The 17,711-nt window shown below is 43.2% G+C and overlaps 1 protein-coding gene across 1 annotated transcript in view; it reads left to right on the forward strand.

The window, feature by feature from the left end:
• The window catches only part of LOC143987776 (interleukin-20 receptor subunit alpha-like), a 54,595-nt gene extending 41,355 nt beyond the window's left edge, over positions 1–13,240 (forward strand). The window contains exons 5-7 of the mRNA XM_077486782.1: positions 3,232–3,352; positions 7,431–7,564; positions 11,077–13,240. Coding sequence (XP_077342908.1) covers positions 3,232–3,352; positions 7,431–7,564; positions 11,077–11,397 — 576 coding nt within the window. The 3' untranslated portion in view covers positions 11,398–13,240. The remainder of the gene's footprint in view (positions 1–3,231; positions 3,353–7,430; positions 7,565–11,076) is intronic.
• The last annotated feature ends 4,471 nt before the right edge of the window (positions 13,241–17,711 follow it).

Here is a 17,711-nt window from a genome sequence, read left to right on the forward strand (position 1 = left end):
GGTAAGTGCAGGTAAATTTAGGCTGTTTGTTTTGATCTGTTTGGGCTAGGATTGGTTCAGAGTAAGCTGGTGACTCACAGATAGCATCACTTCTCGTTTACCTCTTTCTGGCTTCTAGAGGATTCTAGAAGAGGGGAGGGGAAGAGAAGTGGAGCTGCCTGGGGTGTTCTACGGAGCTCTGACCAATCCCCAACCTGGATTGGCAGGCCTCCTTGACTACCTAGGGGTCAGCCCTGCTGGAAGATGTCTGGTGGAAGAACTGAGGATAGAGTGCTTGGCTGTCAGCATAGATCAGCTAGCACTAAAGGACTTCCTATTCTTTATTTTTGTGACACTAAAAGGGGCCTGTGTTCCCTGCCTAAAAAAATGGCAGTTTCTAGGTCCTCACTGAGTCAGTGTTGGGCCTAACCATGTGATAGCTGTTCCTGGAAGTGAAGTGTTGTACAGGAGAGAGAGAAAGAGAGAGAAACAGTCTGCAAGCAAGTGTTGTGATGGAGGAGACTAGAGCTGTAAAGTGTATATAGTCGTCCCAACTGATTGAAATACAATCAACCAATTGTTCATTCTACTGGGCATCCCATACTCCTATCCCTATCCAAGTTCAAATCCCTCAATAAAAATACAAAAACAAACACCTGGACTGTTCATTGTCTCCAAGGTGATTGGGAAGTGAATGCCGGGCTGGACAGGGTGACAGGTGGGCTACAACTTTCAGAAGCCCTTATGAGGGTACCGCTACATTTGGGGGCTCGTTCCAGGACCACCTGATCATGTGTGACTGCCGGCCACTGCCCCTATCAACTGAGGAAGCGAGCTGGGGTGGACACTTATACTAATTCTACAACTTGGTGGCTTTCTACCACATGCTGTCACCCGTGGCAACCACAGCGGGCGATTGCGCCCATGGATTACAAATATGCCTAGTGTTCTGTTAGTCCTGGACATTTTTCACTGGATTACAAATATGCCCAGCGCTCTGCAAATGCTGGGCATCTGGAACTTTTGCTCCAAACTCCTGCTATAGACAGTAAAGTGTGCTTGGATGTGTCTACTGTTGCCCAGGGTGATTGGGGTAAGCCGCAGGCAGGACTGTGTTGCCCTTCAGTAAGACATTGGCTACAAACTTTATTGCTGCTACCGGTATCCCTTCAGGATAGTCAGCGGTCATCTATCTCCAGTTGCTCAGGCAAGTCCTGCTAGCAAACTTCAAATTAGTCTAACAAGGGGTCACAGCAGCGTGACCAGGGAGGAGTCTGCCTATCAGTTTTGCAGACGCCAGTCTGCCTGGAAGTGAGGGGGCGGTGCTATGCCCTGGGGCATTCCCTGCTAGCATCAGACACCATGAGGCAAAGGAAGATGGCAGAGGGTGGTCGTTTACTGCCAGCCTTAACCTGGTTGCCGGAATTTCCGGAGTGGACACTGGTAGACACTGGTACCCCATTGGAGCACAGCGGGGGATTTGCCTTAGGGATGGTCGACAGGACAGAGCAACTCTGCCTACTATGTGCCGTGTGCCAGATACCAACCGCGGTTCTCAGTGCATGGGTCAGGTGTGGCCATTGCGGTGAACCACTGATATGGCTTGCATCTGCCCAGCAGGAGCCATGATAATATAATGTGGACCTGCTTTCAGGACTGTGCAATTTACAGCTGCGGAAGTTCCAGAAGGCTGAAGAGGGCCTTAAATCATCCTTTAAAGGCGGAGTAGAGTTGTGGCCTGGTGACTCCCATGCAAAGGAAGAGGACCTCGTGAAAGAAGGAGACTACTATGAACCATGGCCTGGTCGGGGGCCTGTTAACCGTGAGTACTGCCCAGTGGGAGCCAGAAGTCCATGAAATGCCAGCTGCCCTTATGGCCCTCACCATCCTAATTCCAGCCAAGCCAGTGCAGGAGGGGGGTGCGCCCGTAGGTGTGCCGGAAGGGGAGTGTGAGGGCAGGGTCACCGATTGGGGTTCCCCCAGACTTTTGGCAGAATTTGGGTCTCTGGAGAGACTGGGGGAGTGGTCATCCCCTGAGGAGAGCTTGGAAGAGGGAGAACAGGAGATGAGAGATTGTCATGCTCAGTCTAAGGGAGGAGATGGACCGGAGCTGATGCTGGGAACAGAGGAAGCCACAGGGACCCTTGTCCACAGCACTTTCCACCACCAAGACCAGAGCACCCACCTGTCAGCAATGGGTTGTGAGATCCCAGGATGCCTGTGTCCCACCGGGAAAGGGGAGACTTAAAGAGATGTCCAGGTTTTCCCGATTCCAGCAGGAGGTTCATAGGAAAGTTGCTCTGGAGTGAGGTCTGGACTATCCCTACGTCCCTCCTCAGATTATGGACGTGATTAAGAACCCCCGAGGAGAGTGGAATGGGAAAAAAATTACATTCAGATAAAAACCATGAAAAAACTGCATTCTAACCATCTTACAGCTAGTCTAAACTCCATGGTTGACAAGCCAATCATTATGCCGAGAAGCTCAATACCGTAGCAGTAGATGTTTTGTCAGCCAGTAGAATAGCAAATATGTTGCATAAGTAGAAAACATAAGATAAAATTAAAGAATAACTGGTGAATCAGAAGAGCTAATGAAAAAAAAAAGTCCAGATAATAAATAAAACTTGCAAACAGACATATCCCAGATAAAATTCCTTTGAGAAAAAAATAGAATGCTTGATAAAGCGTGATGAAGAAAAATGGAAGGTGAATAAATAGCCTAACATAACTAAACAATTTTTCAGGGGATAGCATTTTCTAGGACCAGTGGAGGTCTTGACTTGCCAGATTAACTGCTGCATCAGATCTTTCGTAACTCCTGCTGAGACTGTCTGATGCCTCAGCTCAGGAAAAAAAAAAACTACTACAAAGTGGCCAATCACCTTTCTGCCACGAGGGTGTTGGAATTCCTTAGACCAATTGGTACAAAGAGCTAGAGGTTACAGAGAAACAGAACAGCCTGCATGCTATATCTCATGGGGGTCCATGCTAATAACCATGGACCATTAATCATTCTACTCAAACTGTCATTCTTTCCTTTTACACAGGGTTACCTTTTAAAAGAGCTGGGCTGATAAATGATAAAGCACTTTACTAATTGTGTTAGATTTTAAATCTCTATGTAAAGCTCAAAATGTGTTAGAAATTTTATAAGCTGTTATATATAAAATATGTTTGCAATTATTATGCAAAACTAAATGAAACACATGATCCCAAAGCTACTTACACCCACATTTTCCTATGTTTTAGACTCCTTATTACAAAAAAGAACATTTAGATTCACATACAAAGTATTGTATAACTGCCAAATTGTCAGTATTTGGAAGAGAGAGCAGTATGTCCGAAACAACATGTATTACAACAGAAAAAGGTAAGAAAACACATCAAGCCTTTGTGGTTGCCTATTGTGATTGAGCGCAAGGGATAGATCTTGTTTTTAAAGTTCTGTTTTTGCAAATGTGAATTTGGCAAAATGCACCCCTCTTCTGAGCTAACGCTTAGGCCTCACGCACACTGCTTCTGTTAAACAGACTTAACAAAGACTGTTAAACATACTTTAAAAACTCCCCTCTATGTTACCCTATGTGTCCATGCACTCATGGATGTTTTTAGCAGTTTATAAGCAGGGGAGTTTATGGGCTGTTGTCTGAACATCCTAAAATTGCATTCAAGAGCAGATCTTCTGACCACAAAAAATGCAGAACAGTGTTTATTTATTTCAATGGCCAGAATAAATAAAAATGTTGGCCAATTAAATAAATAAGCTCCCAAACTCTAAACTCTGGTCAATTCTGCTAAACTCTTTTGAAAAAATGCAGCTTAGGTGAATTTCTAACGCTGATTTTCTCTTGTCAGGATAAACAGCGTTTACAAGAAACCAGTGTGCATGAGGCCTTATGGTAAGAAATAGTGATTGGACAGGTTTGAAAACGTTTTCTGATCACGGAATATGCTATGTGAGGGAATTGGTACTCTAGATGCGATACCCTAGATGCAAGGGCTATCAGATGTTTCAGACCATCATATGTGCCACTGTCTGCACATCTGATGACTCTTAAATGTCTTAACCCACAAACTCCCAAATCCCAGGCAGCAATTAAAATGTTGCTACTTTCAGGTCCATGGGATAGCAAATGGGATGGGGGCAGTTGCAGCACCCTAGCACGCTGGGGTTTATCCACCGTGGTCATGGCTTAATATGTTTGGATAAACAAAGTGTTTATTCAATATGAGCATGGTAATAGAGGGAGGGTTTCATTAACATGATAAATGCACTTTTAACTTCTTGTTTTTTCTCCTACAAAAGGGTACATTTTATTCTGCAATTTTTCCCTTCTATAAAGGCACAAAGGTATTTTCTAGTAAAAAACAAATAAGCTAAAAGGCTTGCTTAAAGTTCTTTTTTTTTGTCGAAATCCAAGACTGTACATTATTTTGAGAAGTCAATATATTGTAATGAGTACAGTAAATAGGGCAATGGGTTGCCCTTGGTCATTGGTTTTGATGTAGTTGAGTTTAACATGGAACTTTCATGCAGGCTTATTTGCCTTCTTTGCCCTTTCCATAATCCAATGTGCAGACTACAGTCTCTTGGTACATTGCAGTTTCTGATACAGTGCTTGGGGGGAACCTTTATTCTCTGCTTTTAAAAATGGGCCTGAAGTCCTCTAATGTTCTTTATTTTTCAGAGTGAAGAGCAAAAAATGGATTTGCTCATTGGTTGTTTCAAATTAGTAACCCAGAGTCTAAGTGGGAGCAAAATGGCAGTGACCTCCCTATATTTAAGTAACTGAATTACCAAATGCTATTAGACAGTAGGTTGATGTTGGCAGTGAGGAAGTGACACTTCTGTCTTGCCACAATGCATAAACGTAGCACAATATAGGTTGGTATAAAGCGGGGGTCAGCAACCTGTAGATCAGGTGACTGGTAGATCTCGGTCTGGGTTTGCTGACCCTCCATCCCAAGGCATCAAACAGAGTGCAATGCAGAGGGACTACTTGTAAATCTGTAGTAGCTGTAGTAGGAAGCAAGAGCCGCATTAGCTGATGATTCCTCTGTAGTGCTAGCTCCTGTCTCATACGGAGTGATACCAACTGCATTCCATCTCTTATCCCTACTAGTGGTCTCCAGAGTGGTGCCAGCAGCAGGAAGGAAGAGATCTTCAGGTCAGTGTGAAGCAATACACTGGTCATAATAGTATAATGCTGCTTTCACACTGATGTGCTGCGGTTTCCCCACACCACTGGTGCAGTGTACCTGCCGCTTTCCTGCTGGTTTGCTGCATTTAGCCATAGATGTCAAACATATCCTGTGAGTTTGGTGCACTTTCTGAAAGCGGCTCATTCACAAGTGCAGCAGGCACTGCTGCTCCTCTCAAAAAAGTGATCCCAGTCTGTTTGACAGGTGGTGAGGAAGCGATATGTCGCACCATCCGCACCTGATTTAAACCCATGATTGCCGTGCAATGCAGGCGATTGGGACACAGTAGTACTGAAATTAGAGATTTATACAGTGGTGTGAAAAAGTGTTTGCCCCCTTCCTCATTTCCTGTTCCTTTGCATGTTTGTCACACTTAAGTGTTTCGGAACATCAAACCAATTTAAACAATAGTCAAGGACAACACAAGTAAACACAAAATGCAATTTGTAAATGAAGGTGTTTATTATTAAAGGTGAAAAAAAATCCAAACCATCATGGCCCTGTGTGAAAAAGTGATTGCCCCCCTTGTTAAAACATACTCTAACTGTGGTTGTCCACACCTGAGTTCAATTTCTCTAGCCACACCCAGGCCTGATTATTGCCACACCTGTTCACAATCAAGGCATCACTTAAATAGGAGCTGCTTGACACAGTAAGGTCCACCAGAAGATCCTTAAAAGCTACACATCATGCCGAGACCCAAAGAAATTCAGGAACAATTGAGAAAGAAAGTAATTGAGATCTATCAGTCTGGAAAGGGTTATAAAGCCATTTCCAAAGCTTTGGGAATCCAGCGAACCACAGTGAGAGCCATTATCCACAAATGGCGAAGACATGGAACAGTGGTGAACCTTCCCAGGAGTGGCCGGCCGCCCAAAATTACCCCAAGAGCGCAGCGACGACTCATCCAAGAGGTCACAAAAGACCCCACAACAACGTCCAAGGAACTGCAGGCCTCACTTGCCTCAGTTAAGGTCAGCGTTCATGCCTCCACCATCAGGAAAAGACTGGGCAAAAATGGCCTGCATGGCAGAGTTCCAAGGAGAAAACCACTGCTGAGCAAAAAGAACATCAAAGCTCGTCTCAATTTCTCCACAACACATCTTGATGATCCCCAAGACTTTTGGGACAACATTCTGTGGACCGATGAGACAAAAGTGGAACTCTTTGGAAGGTGTGTGTCCAAGTATATCTGGCGTAGAAGGAACACTGCATTTCATAAAAAGAACATTATACCAACAGTAAAATATGGTGGTGGTAGTGTGATGGTCTGGGGCTGTTTTGCTGCTTCAGGACCTGGAAGACTTGCCGTGATAAAAGGAACTATGAATTCTGCTGTCTACCAAGAGATCCTGAAGGAGAATGTCCGACCATCTGTTCGTGTACTCAAGCTGAAACGAACTTGGGTTCTGCAGCAGGACAATGATCCTAAACACACCAGCAAGTCCACCACCGAATGGCTGAAGAAAAACAAAATGAAGACTTTGGAGTGGCCTAGCCAAAGTCCTGACCTGAATCCTATTGAAATGTTGTGGTATGACCTTAAAAAGGCCGTTCATGCTCGAAAACCCTCTAATGTAACTGAATTAGGACAATTCTGCAAAGATGAGTGGGCCAAAATTCCTCCAGGACGCTGTAAAAGCCTCATTGCATGTTATCGCAAACGCTTGGTTGCAGTTGTTGCTGCTAAGGGTGGCCCAACCAGTTATTAGGTTTAGGGGGCAATCACTTTTTCACACAGGGCCATGATGGTTTGGATTTTTTTTCACCTTTAATAATAAACACCTTCATTTACAAATTGCATTTTGTGTTTACTTGTGTTGTCCTTGACTATTGTTTAAATTGGTTTGATGTTCCGAAACACTTAAGTGTGACAAACATGCAAAGGAACAGGAAATGAGGAAGGGGGCAAACACTTTTTCACACCACTGTATCAGGTGTGAGGAGGCAAAACTGGGAGACACTGTGTGATCTTTGACTTCTCCCATTTTGTTCAGGTAGATCTCCACCTCTTTAAGGTTGCCTACCTCTGGTATAAAAGATGAACAACCAGCACCAGCATGATGGAACAAAAGATCTAATAGTTTGTTGTCACCCTTCCTGACTGCTGATTTGATGGGAAATATTTTAGAAACCATGTTCTGTGAACATCATTTTACATGTAATTAAATGTTAGCTAATATTAATTAATAAAAAAATATTACTGAGCAATGAATAGGTACATAGATTTTTTTTTTCTTATGCAGATTACAGTGAACAAATAATTGAAGTGTTGCAATATAGTTTGCCAGTGATATTGGCCACATTAACATTCATTTTAGTAGCTTATGCTGTGAATAAGTATATTCATGTCAACAATTCCAGCCGACCACATAGTCTGGTAAGTAACATAATTGTATAAGCATTTAAAAAAATGTGGTATTTAAGTGCAATATTGTGGGTGTTTTCTGCAGTTAGACAGGTTTTTCACTGTTAAAATTACCAGTCTTGTTTAATCTGCATCCAGTCGTGTTTTTTTTTTTAAATATTAAAAACTTTCTATATTGGAATCATATGGAAATTGATTGGTACTGTTATACTTAGAGTTACACTGTAAGTGTTTATTGCTGGTGGGGTTAAAGTGACCCTGTCACTAGTTCAAAATTATGAAATTGAAGCCACACCATGTGAAAGAAGGTTAATATATTTCTGGTAGGTGGTGTGTTAAATCTTCTATTCTAAGTTGAACATTTTTTAAATTTAGAATAAGTAAGATTAGTAAGTCTAGAGTAAGGAAGAGTTAGAATCTCTGCCCAGTTTTTTTATCAAGAGTCACCTTTTTGTCCTAGTAACTATTGTCATGAGAACAGAAGCATACACTCACTGGCCACTTTATTAGGTACACCTGTTCAAGTCCTTGGTAACACAAATTGCTAATCAGCCAATCACATGGCACTGGCAGCAACTCAATCCATTTAGGCATATAGGCATGGTGGAGACGACTTGCTGAAGTTCAAACCGAGCATCAGAATGGAGAAGAAAGGGTATTCAATTGACTTTGAACATGGTATGGTTTTTGGTGCCAAAATGGCTGGTCTTAGTATTTCCAAAACTGCTGATCTACTGGGATTTTCACGCACAGCCATCTCTAGGATTTACAGAGAATGGTCCTAAAAAGAGAAAATATCCAGTGAGCGGAAGTTGTGCCTTGTTGAGGTCAGAGGAGAATGGGCAGAGTGGTTGGGGATGATAGAAAGGCAATAGTAACTCAAATAACCACCAAGGTATGCAGAATTCCATCTCTGAATGCACAACACGTTAAACCTTGAAGCAGATAGGCTACAGCAGCAGAAGACCACACCAGATGCCACCCCTGTCAGCTAAGAACAGGAAACTGAGGCTACAATTCACACAGGCTCACCAAATTTGTATAATAGAAGATTGGAAAAACATTGCCTGGTCTGATGAGTCTCAATTTCAGCTGCAACATTCAGATGGTAGGGTCAGAATTTGGCATAAACATGAATGCATGGATCCATCCTGCCTTGTATCAACAGTTCAGGCTGGTGGTGATGGTGTAGGGGATATTTTATTGGCACACTTTTGGCCCCTTAGTACTAATTGAGCATCATTTAAATGCCACGGCTAATCTGAGTATTTTTGCTGACCAACCATGTCCATCCCTTTATGACAACAGTATACCCATCTTTTGATGGCCACTTCCAGCAGGATAATGCACCATGTCACAAAGCTCAAATCATTTCATACTGGTTTCTTGACATAACAATGAGTTCACTGTACTCCAATGGCCTCCAAAGTCACCAGATCTCATTCCAATAGAGCACCTTTGGGATGTGGTGAAACAGGAGATTTGCACCATGGATGTCCAGCCAACATATCTGCAGCAACTGCGTGATGCTATCATGTCAATATGGACCAAAATCTCTAAGGAATGTTTCCAACACCTTGTTGAATCTATGCCATGAAGAATTAAGGCAGTTCTGAAGTCAAAAGGAGTACCTAATAAAGTTGCCGGTCAGTGTAGTTACATAGTTACATAGTTAGTCTGAGTGAAAAAAAGACAAAAGTTCATCCAGTTCAGCCAATACAAGGGAAAAAAATATACAATCCTATACCCACAGTTGATCCAGAAGAAGGCATAAAATCCCAGCAAAGCAACTTGCCCCAGAAGGGGAAAACAAAATCTTCCCTGAACACTCAGGAGGCAATCGGGTATATCCTGGATCAACTTTACCCATAAATGTTAGCATCCAGTTATATTATGTACATTTAGAAAATAATTTGGGCCTTTTTTAAAGCAATCTACTGAGCTGGACAGAACCAACTATTGAGGGAGTCTATTCCACATTTTCACAGCTACTTGAAGAAACTTTTCTATAATTGGAGATTAAATCTTGTTTCCCCCCTTGTCCTCTGTGATGACCTTCAGATAAAAAACTCAACACCAAGTTCACTATACGGACCCCTTATATATTTGTACATGGTGATCATATCCCCACTTAATTTTCTCTTCTCAAGAGAGAATAAATTCAGTTCCTCTAATCTTTCCTCATAGCTGAGCTCCTCCATGCCTCTTATCAGTTTGGTTGCCCTTCTCTGCACTTTCTCCAGTTTCCCGATATCCTTTTTGTGAACTGGTGCCCAAAACTGAACTGCATATTCCAGATGAGGTCTTTCTAATGATTTGTACAGGGGCAAAATGATATCTCTCTCTGGACTCCATACCTCTCTTAATACAAGAAAGGACTTTGCTCGCTTTGGAAGCCGTAGCTTGGCATTGCATGCTATTATTAAGCTTATGATCTACCAAAACACCCAGATCCTTCTCCCCTATTAATTCCCCCAGCTTTTCTCCTCCTAGTAAGAGGAAGAGAGAATAAATCCAAAATGTAATAGTTTTGCATGGTGCAAGAGCAAACATTACTTACAGTGGGGGCAGCTAGCAGAAGTGGAATGTTGCCTAACTGAATTCTGTGAATTCTCACTTGCATCATGTTGTGTATCCAGGAGAGAAGGTAAAGGGAAATATAAGGGTTCCAGAACACAGACAGCAATAGAAATCTGACAGAAGTTCTAATCCTTGCCAACTCTAACCAAATTAAAAAAAAATGGCTGCTACTGAAAAAAAGGTTTAGCAGACAAAAAAAAATAGCTAAGGAGAAAGGAGGAGAAAGGGGTTAATTAGGACCGATTATAGTTAACTAATGGTTAATTTGAGGTTATACAGGAATACATTTAATTTAAAAAACAAATAATTTTTTTTTACTTGTAAGGTTACTTTAACTGTTGCCTTATGCGGATCAAATGTCACCTCTTTGATCTACACATGAATGAAATAGCAATAGTTGCTACCTTATTGGACTTTCTGCTACTTTCATTTACAAAAAAAATTACATTTCTGACAGCTGCTCATGCTATGATATATAGAAAGTCCTGGCTGTCATTTTGACAGGTAGTAATTGCTGATATTTATAACTGGGAATCGACAGCATTGTTGATGTTTTTAGAGTATATCGAATACCCCTAAGGTCCTCAATTGTTTTAGTCATAAATGTTGGGTGGACATGGTTTAAGGGTTCAAGAAAGGGCAAGTTTACTGTTGCTTTGCTGTAGGTCAGTGATGGCGAACCTTGGCCCCCCAGATGTTTTGGAACTACATTTCGCATGATGCTCATGCACTCTGCAGTGTAGATGAGTATCCTGGGAATTGTAGTTCCAAAACATCTGGAGTGCCAAGGTTTGCCATCACTGCTGTAGGTGATTCCTAAAAACCTAGACAGGCTCACAGATCTAACTTACAAATTAAAGGTTCAGTTCAAAGTCACTGAAATGAGCACCAATTTAGATATTCAAAAATGTTTTTAACAATATGTTTTTTTTTTTTTTTATCAGAACATCATGAGAAGAAACAATGCTAATGTTCTTTTCTTGGAGTCTTATTCAGTACCTATAAACATTCTAATCATAGATAGAGACATTATAAAGCTACAAGGCTCCATAATATCTGAAAAGGATGAATCGCTGAATAAGAGCTTTATGAATTTAAGCCTTCCTGAAGATTACCTTATTCACGAGTCAGATATTACTGATGAAGACAATTATTACGGTTATGACACATTTGAAGATAATGTACAAACGTCAAGACCAAACATTTCATCATATGATATGCCACATTGGACATTTGACATTCCTGCAACTAACCAAAAGGCATAGCATGGTATAAGAACTTCCTTGATACAGGTCCACAGCTATAACTGTCAATTAGCTTTTTCCTGTTATCCTTGTTAGAGAAAGAGTTAGCCTCTTTGCTATGCTTATCCAAATAATGGCTACCAAATCTTTGCCCAAGACAAAAGATAGGATATTGATCTATCCAAAACTTTATTCTGTCACCAGGATGAGCAAACATCACAGCACTAGCTGAAAAAACACCAGATGGAACTTTTTTACTATGTTTTGTTATTTTTTAAATTATTTTTAGTAAAAATTTAACCTGATGAATATGAAATATTGCATGTCAAGGTTTCACACTTGTGCCCTGTACACACCGTCGGATTTTACGATGGAAAATGTTCGATGGGAGCTTGTTGTCGGAAATTCTGACCTCATGTAGGCTCCATCGGACATTTTCCATCAGAATTTCTGACACTGGGAGGAGCCGCTCTTCCTGATTTTCAGGACTATTATCTTGCCTCCCAGATGTCCCACATCTATTATTTTGACAAAAACAAGTTACCAAGATACCAGCTACTATGTCCCCCCAACATAAAGTAAACATGTTGACACACCACCGGAGGGTATGGCGGACGGCATTAGAAAAACTCGGGACCCCACAGGTTCACTCTCATATGCCTCTCTGGTTCAATACACGCTTGCCTGAATTATTGCCCATTCCAGACCCCGCGGTGTGGATACGTCATGGGATCTTGTACATACACCAGATCATGACTGCTACAGGAATTAAAACATTCCAAACGCTAAAGGGAGAATTCTCTGATCCCAATTACCTTCTTTTCAGGTATTTACAACTCTGCCATGCTATACAAACTCAGTTTGCTAGCTCCAACCCATCCCTGGCAGTCCCCTCTATAGTAGACATAATCACAGGTGCTGAACCAGCCAAACTAACCTCCACCCTCTACCCCACCATCCATCTCCCTAGTACCACAGCCTTGGCCTATACTGCCAAGACTAGATGGGAGGTGGACATTGGAATAATTGAGGATGAGGATTGGGATGAAATTTTGGGGGATGTTAAAAAAGTCTCCCCCAAACTGTTGGACTGCCTCAGTGCAGTTGTATATTATACATAGAACATATCTGACTCCTCAGAGAATAGCACGGTTCAAACCTATGTACAATCCAGGGTGCCGCCTATGCGATCACACCCCAGGCTCCTTCTACCACCTTATATGGTCCTGCCCAACTATCCAAGCATACTGGATGTAGGTGATACGCTTCACATACACAATCAGATCGGCTCTCCTGCTACCCTAGACCCAAAGATGTGCCTACTCGGTCTGCTGCCAGATTTAGACGCTGATAAACCCTTCCATACTTTTTTGCATGAGATGCTATTATTAGCGAGAAAAGCAGTGGCCTGCAATTGGATGCAGGCCTTGCCTCCTTCAATCCAGTGCTGGAAAAAAAAGATTAACAACACTCTCCCATATAAGAAGTTGATCTATGTACATAGAGGATGTCCGCTTAAGTATGAGCAGGTCTGGGGCAGATGGTTGGAGGATGGTAAAACGTGTAACTGAATATTTATATGTTCATCCCCCATTTCCTCCTCTCCCCTCCCCCCTTTTTTCCCCTTTTCTTTTTATATGCACTGGCTCTACTTCCGATGAATATCTTACCTTGTATCATGCAGATAACTGAATGTTCATTGTAAAGTGCTGCGTAAACTGTTGGCGCTATATAAATTGTGTATAATAATAATAATGTGCTCATGTATGCAGTACTGTTTTGGCCATGTTGGCTTATATTATTTTATGTACCATGTATATATTTTGTTTTTCAATAAAGTTGGTTTCCCAATTTAAAAAAAATATATATGGCATGAGCTAAGAGTGAAGTGCGGCTGATACATTTTTTTTCATATAATGAGTTTTACAACCTTTTATGGAAAGTCTATTGTCATAGGCATGTTCAGCCTATTACATTAGGGTATGCACCCCAAAGCTCAAACACACATGAAATTATATATATATATATATATATATATATATATATATATATATAAACACACGCACGCGCTTTTAGAAATAAATGTAAACAAACATTTTAATATGTATTGAAACATGTTTTAATTATATAAACACTTATCAATGTAGAGAAAAAAACAAAAACTTTTTACATGTATTAAAACATTTAATTGTTCACACTAGCGGTTGACATGCAGTAAAACCCTGCTGTTCAGCTGTGCTTTTACTGCCCCTTAACCACTGCCCTCTTTTAGATGTAGAGGCAGCAGCTGGGCACGTTCACAGTGGAAGGGTGTGAACCCAGCCTCAAGCAGTCCTGTTTAAGAGCAGCTGATCTAATGATCAACTTCTGTCTTACAGGTATACATTTAAATTTAGCCAGTCCCTGCTGAACTGTACACATATCAATCTGTGTTTACCCAGCTTTACTTTCTGCAGCAGGCGTCCTGCACTGCTGTGACTTGTCCCCTACAGCTCCTATGTAAATTACTGGCTGTGGTCACACACCAGCCTCCCCATCATACCATACAGGGTTAATGCCCCTCTATGGTATGTGATGACGTCAAGGCTTTGGGTGAAGGAAGACAGCTTGGAATCAGGTAAGCGAAAGAGGATATCCCCCCCTCCCTCTGCACACTGCATGGATGAACTTTCGCTTTCCTGAAGTTGAGCTGTATTATAAAATCACATTCCTTGCTGTTTATGCTAACATTTTTTGATAAGTTAAAGCGGAGTTACACCCAAAAATGGAACTTCCGCTTTAAGCACTCCTCACCCCCTTACATGCCACATTTGGCATGTAATTTTTTGGGGGGGAGTGGATACCTTCTTTTGAGAGGGACTTCCTGTCCCACTTCCTGCTTCCATTTCTCGGCCGCCTAGGCGACTCCTCCTCTCCCCCTAGGCAACCCCTCCCTCCCTGCATTCTTCTGCGACACGTCACAGGTCCCAGAAAATTGCCTGCCCAATAGCAGAGCACGACAGGCGCACGTGCAGTGCGCGCCCGCCCCGTGAAGCCGCAAGTTGTCATGGCCGGGTGCCCACAGTTGCTATGACGGCACCGCAGAGAGGAGGGAGAAGAGGATCGAAGCTTCGGCATCGCTGAACCGTGGAACAGGCAAGTGTCTGCTTATTAAAAGTCAGCAGCTACAATTGCTGACTTTTAATAAACTAAAAAAATGGGTGGAACTCCACTTTAAGAATTACTGGGACTTCTGAGGTGTTACATAGATGTATTCTACATATATACTATATCTTATTTAAAAGAATGATTTTAATAAGATATAATGTGTATGTCCCTCCCAGTAATTCTTATCCTATTCAAGAAAGTTATTTTCTCTTTCAGTAAATCGTCCCTGCAAGGTGCAGGGCAGGTTTACAGCACTGCATTGTATAGAAGGCAGAGAAGGTTGGGACTCACATCACGTGAAGAAGATGCAGGCTGTCATCCATCCTCTGAGATCTTCACTCTGCCCCAGGAGAGCTGTGCTTGGCAGGAATCAGTGATCGGGGCTGCACTAGGATGATCTCTTCCTGCTCTGCCCACCTGTACTGGAACTGTAAAAGGCCCGACTTGTCCAGAGAAACCAGGACCCGAGGAGAGAGCTAGCCTTCCCTTTTCAAGCTTTTTTTGGCAACACAAAGCATAGGATGGTGGGCTCTGGTAACCACTTACTCCTGTCAGTACTGCAGTCACCAAATGCGGAGTAAGCAGTAAGAAGTTATCCCATGCTGCCTCTAAAGTCCTGGCTACAGCATCTTTGACAGCAAGTGGGCAGAGTGATATTCAGCTGCCAGGGATGCTGTAGCTGGAACTACAAAGGCAGTATCGGAGAATACTGACTGAAGTTCTCCCAGGAATTTGGCATCCTACTAAAAGATAGTCCCACTCTCAGCACTAAAAGTTAGCAGGGGTGCCAAAATGGCATTATCACAAACACATTCTGACCCTGGGTTGTGCCTGGGCATTAGGGTGTTCCCAGGCACAACCGACACACCCCGTACGCACACCTATGTCTATTGTGTTAGTTGGGGTAAATATGCCTCTGGCCTGGTTTGTTCTGTGTTGACTGTTTCCACTGCTCCAAAGGTAACCAGGATCACACAATATACTAATCACTTGACCTGTGTCATATTTATTTTTTTAATAAGAGGAATCCTCAACATCAGACACACTTCCAGGTGTAGTGGATGCATTTTGTACTTTGTGGTTCCACCTGCTGGTTCTTACATTACTGATGTGTCCTATCAATGAACTTCACAGAAAAAGTAGAGCAAAAGTGGTTCTAAAGGTAGACGTTTTTTTTTTACCTTACATGCAGTAAGGTACAAAACCTTCTGCATGTGCATGCAGCTTCCCCTGCAGCCCCTCCCCCCCCCCCAATATAATATATACCTGAGTCAACAATATGCACAAGAGCCAAGGCTCTCCCAGGTCTCGTGCTCCTCATTGGCTTAGATGCAGCAGGAGCCATTGGTTCCTACTGCTGTCAATCAGAGCCAGTAAAGAAAGAGCAGGGAGGGGTGGGGCCGAGTTCCTCTCTGTGTGTCTTAGGCTTCATGCACACGAGACGCAGATGCAAACGCTGTTGGACACATGTTGAAACCGGCGTTTAGAAACGCGCGTTTTGCCGCGATTTTTACCGCGATTTAGCGGCGTTTTACCGCGTTTTACCGCGTTTGCGTCTAGAAGCGTTTAGTTAAGCTAACATCATAGACCCTCCCCAGCTCAAAAAAACAGTATTATTAACTATTTCAGCAATTTTGTGAGACCAGAGTGAGTAGCAGCAGCTGTGAGAGCTGCAGTGTACTTTTATTTAGCGTGTCACTTGCCACGGCACCTGCCACAAGTTGTGGATTGTCCACTTGCCACGTGACTTGCCACATCACCTGCCACGTCACTTGCCACGTCACCTGCCACAAGTTTTGGATTGTCCACTTGCCACGTCACTTGCCACAAGTTGTGGATTGTCCACTTGCCACGTCACTTGCCACATCACCTGCCACGTCACCTGCCACAAGTTTTGGATTGTCCACTTGCCACGTCACTTGCCACGTCACTTGCCACAAGTTGGGGATTGTCCACTTGCCACATCACCTGCCACGTCACTTGCCACGAGATGTGGATTGTCCACTTTCCACGTCATCTGCCATGCCACCTGCCACAAGCTGTGGATTGTCCACTTGCCACGTCACCAGCCACATCACCTGCCACAAGTTGTGGATTGTCCACTTGCCACGTGAATTGCCACATCACCTGCCACGTCACTTGCCACATCACCTGCCACAAGTTGTGGATTGTCTACTTGCCACGTCACTTGCCACATCACCTGCTACGTCACTTGCCACGTCACCTGCCACAAGTTGTGGATTGTCCACTTGCCACGTCACCTGCCACGTCACCTGCCACAAGTTGGGGATTGTCCACTTGCCACATCACTTGCCACGTCACCTGCCACAAGTTGAGGATTGTCCACATCACCTGCCACGTCACTTGCCACATCACCTGCCACAAGTTGTGGATTGTCCACTTGCCACGTCACTTGCCACATCACCTGCCACGTCACTTGCCACAAGATGTGGATTGTCCACTTTCCATGTCACCTGCCATGCCACCTGCCACAAGTTGTGGATTGTCCACTTGCCACGTCACCAGCCACATCACCTGCCACAAGTTGTGGATTTCCACTTGCCACGTGACTTGCCACATCACCTGCCACATCACTTGCCACGTCACCTGTCACAAGTTGTGGATTGTCCACTTGCCACATCACTTGCCACCTGCCATGTCACTTGCCACAAGCTGTGGATCGTCCACTTGCCACGTCACTTGCCACGTCACCTGCCACGTCACTTGCCACGTCACCTGCCACAAGTTTTGGATTGTTCACTTGCCACGTCACTTGCCACGTCAGCTGCCACGTCACTTGCCACAAGATGTGGATTGTCCACTTGTCACATCACCTGCCACATCACTTGCCATGCCACTTGCCACAAGTTGTGGATTGTCCACTTGCCACGTCACCAGCCACATCACCTGCCACAAGTTGTGGATTTCCACTTGCCACGTGACTTGCCACATCACCTGCCACATCACTTGCCACGTCACCTGTCACAAGTTGTGGATTGTCCACTTGCCACATCACTTGCCACCTGCCATGTCACTTGCCACAAGTTGTGGATTGTCCACTTGCCACGTCACTTGCCACCATCCATGTCACTTGCCACAAGTTGTGGATTGTCCACTTGCAATTGCAATTGTTTAAAATATTTTTCTAATGGTTTTTCATCATTTGCAATCATTTTTGAGATTTTTAA

The sequence above is a fragment of the Lithobates pipiens genome, unplaced genomic scaffold (genome assembly GCF_037356315.1).
Source record: "Lithobates pipiens isolate NorthernLeopardFrog02 unplaced genomic scaffold, aLitPip1_a1.2 Scaffold_18, whole genome shotgun sequence".
Lineage (NCBI taxonomy): Eukaryota > Metazoa > Chordata > Amphibia > Anura > Ranidae > Lithobates > Lithobates pipiens.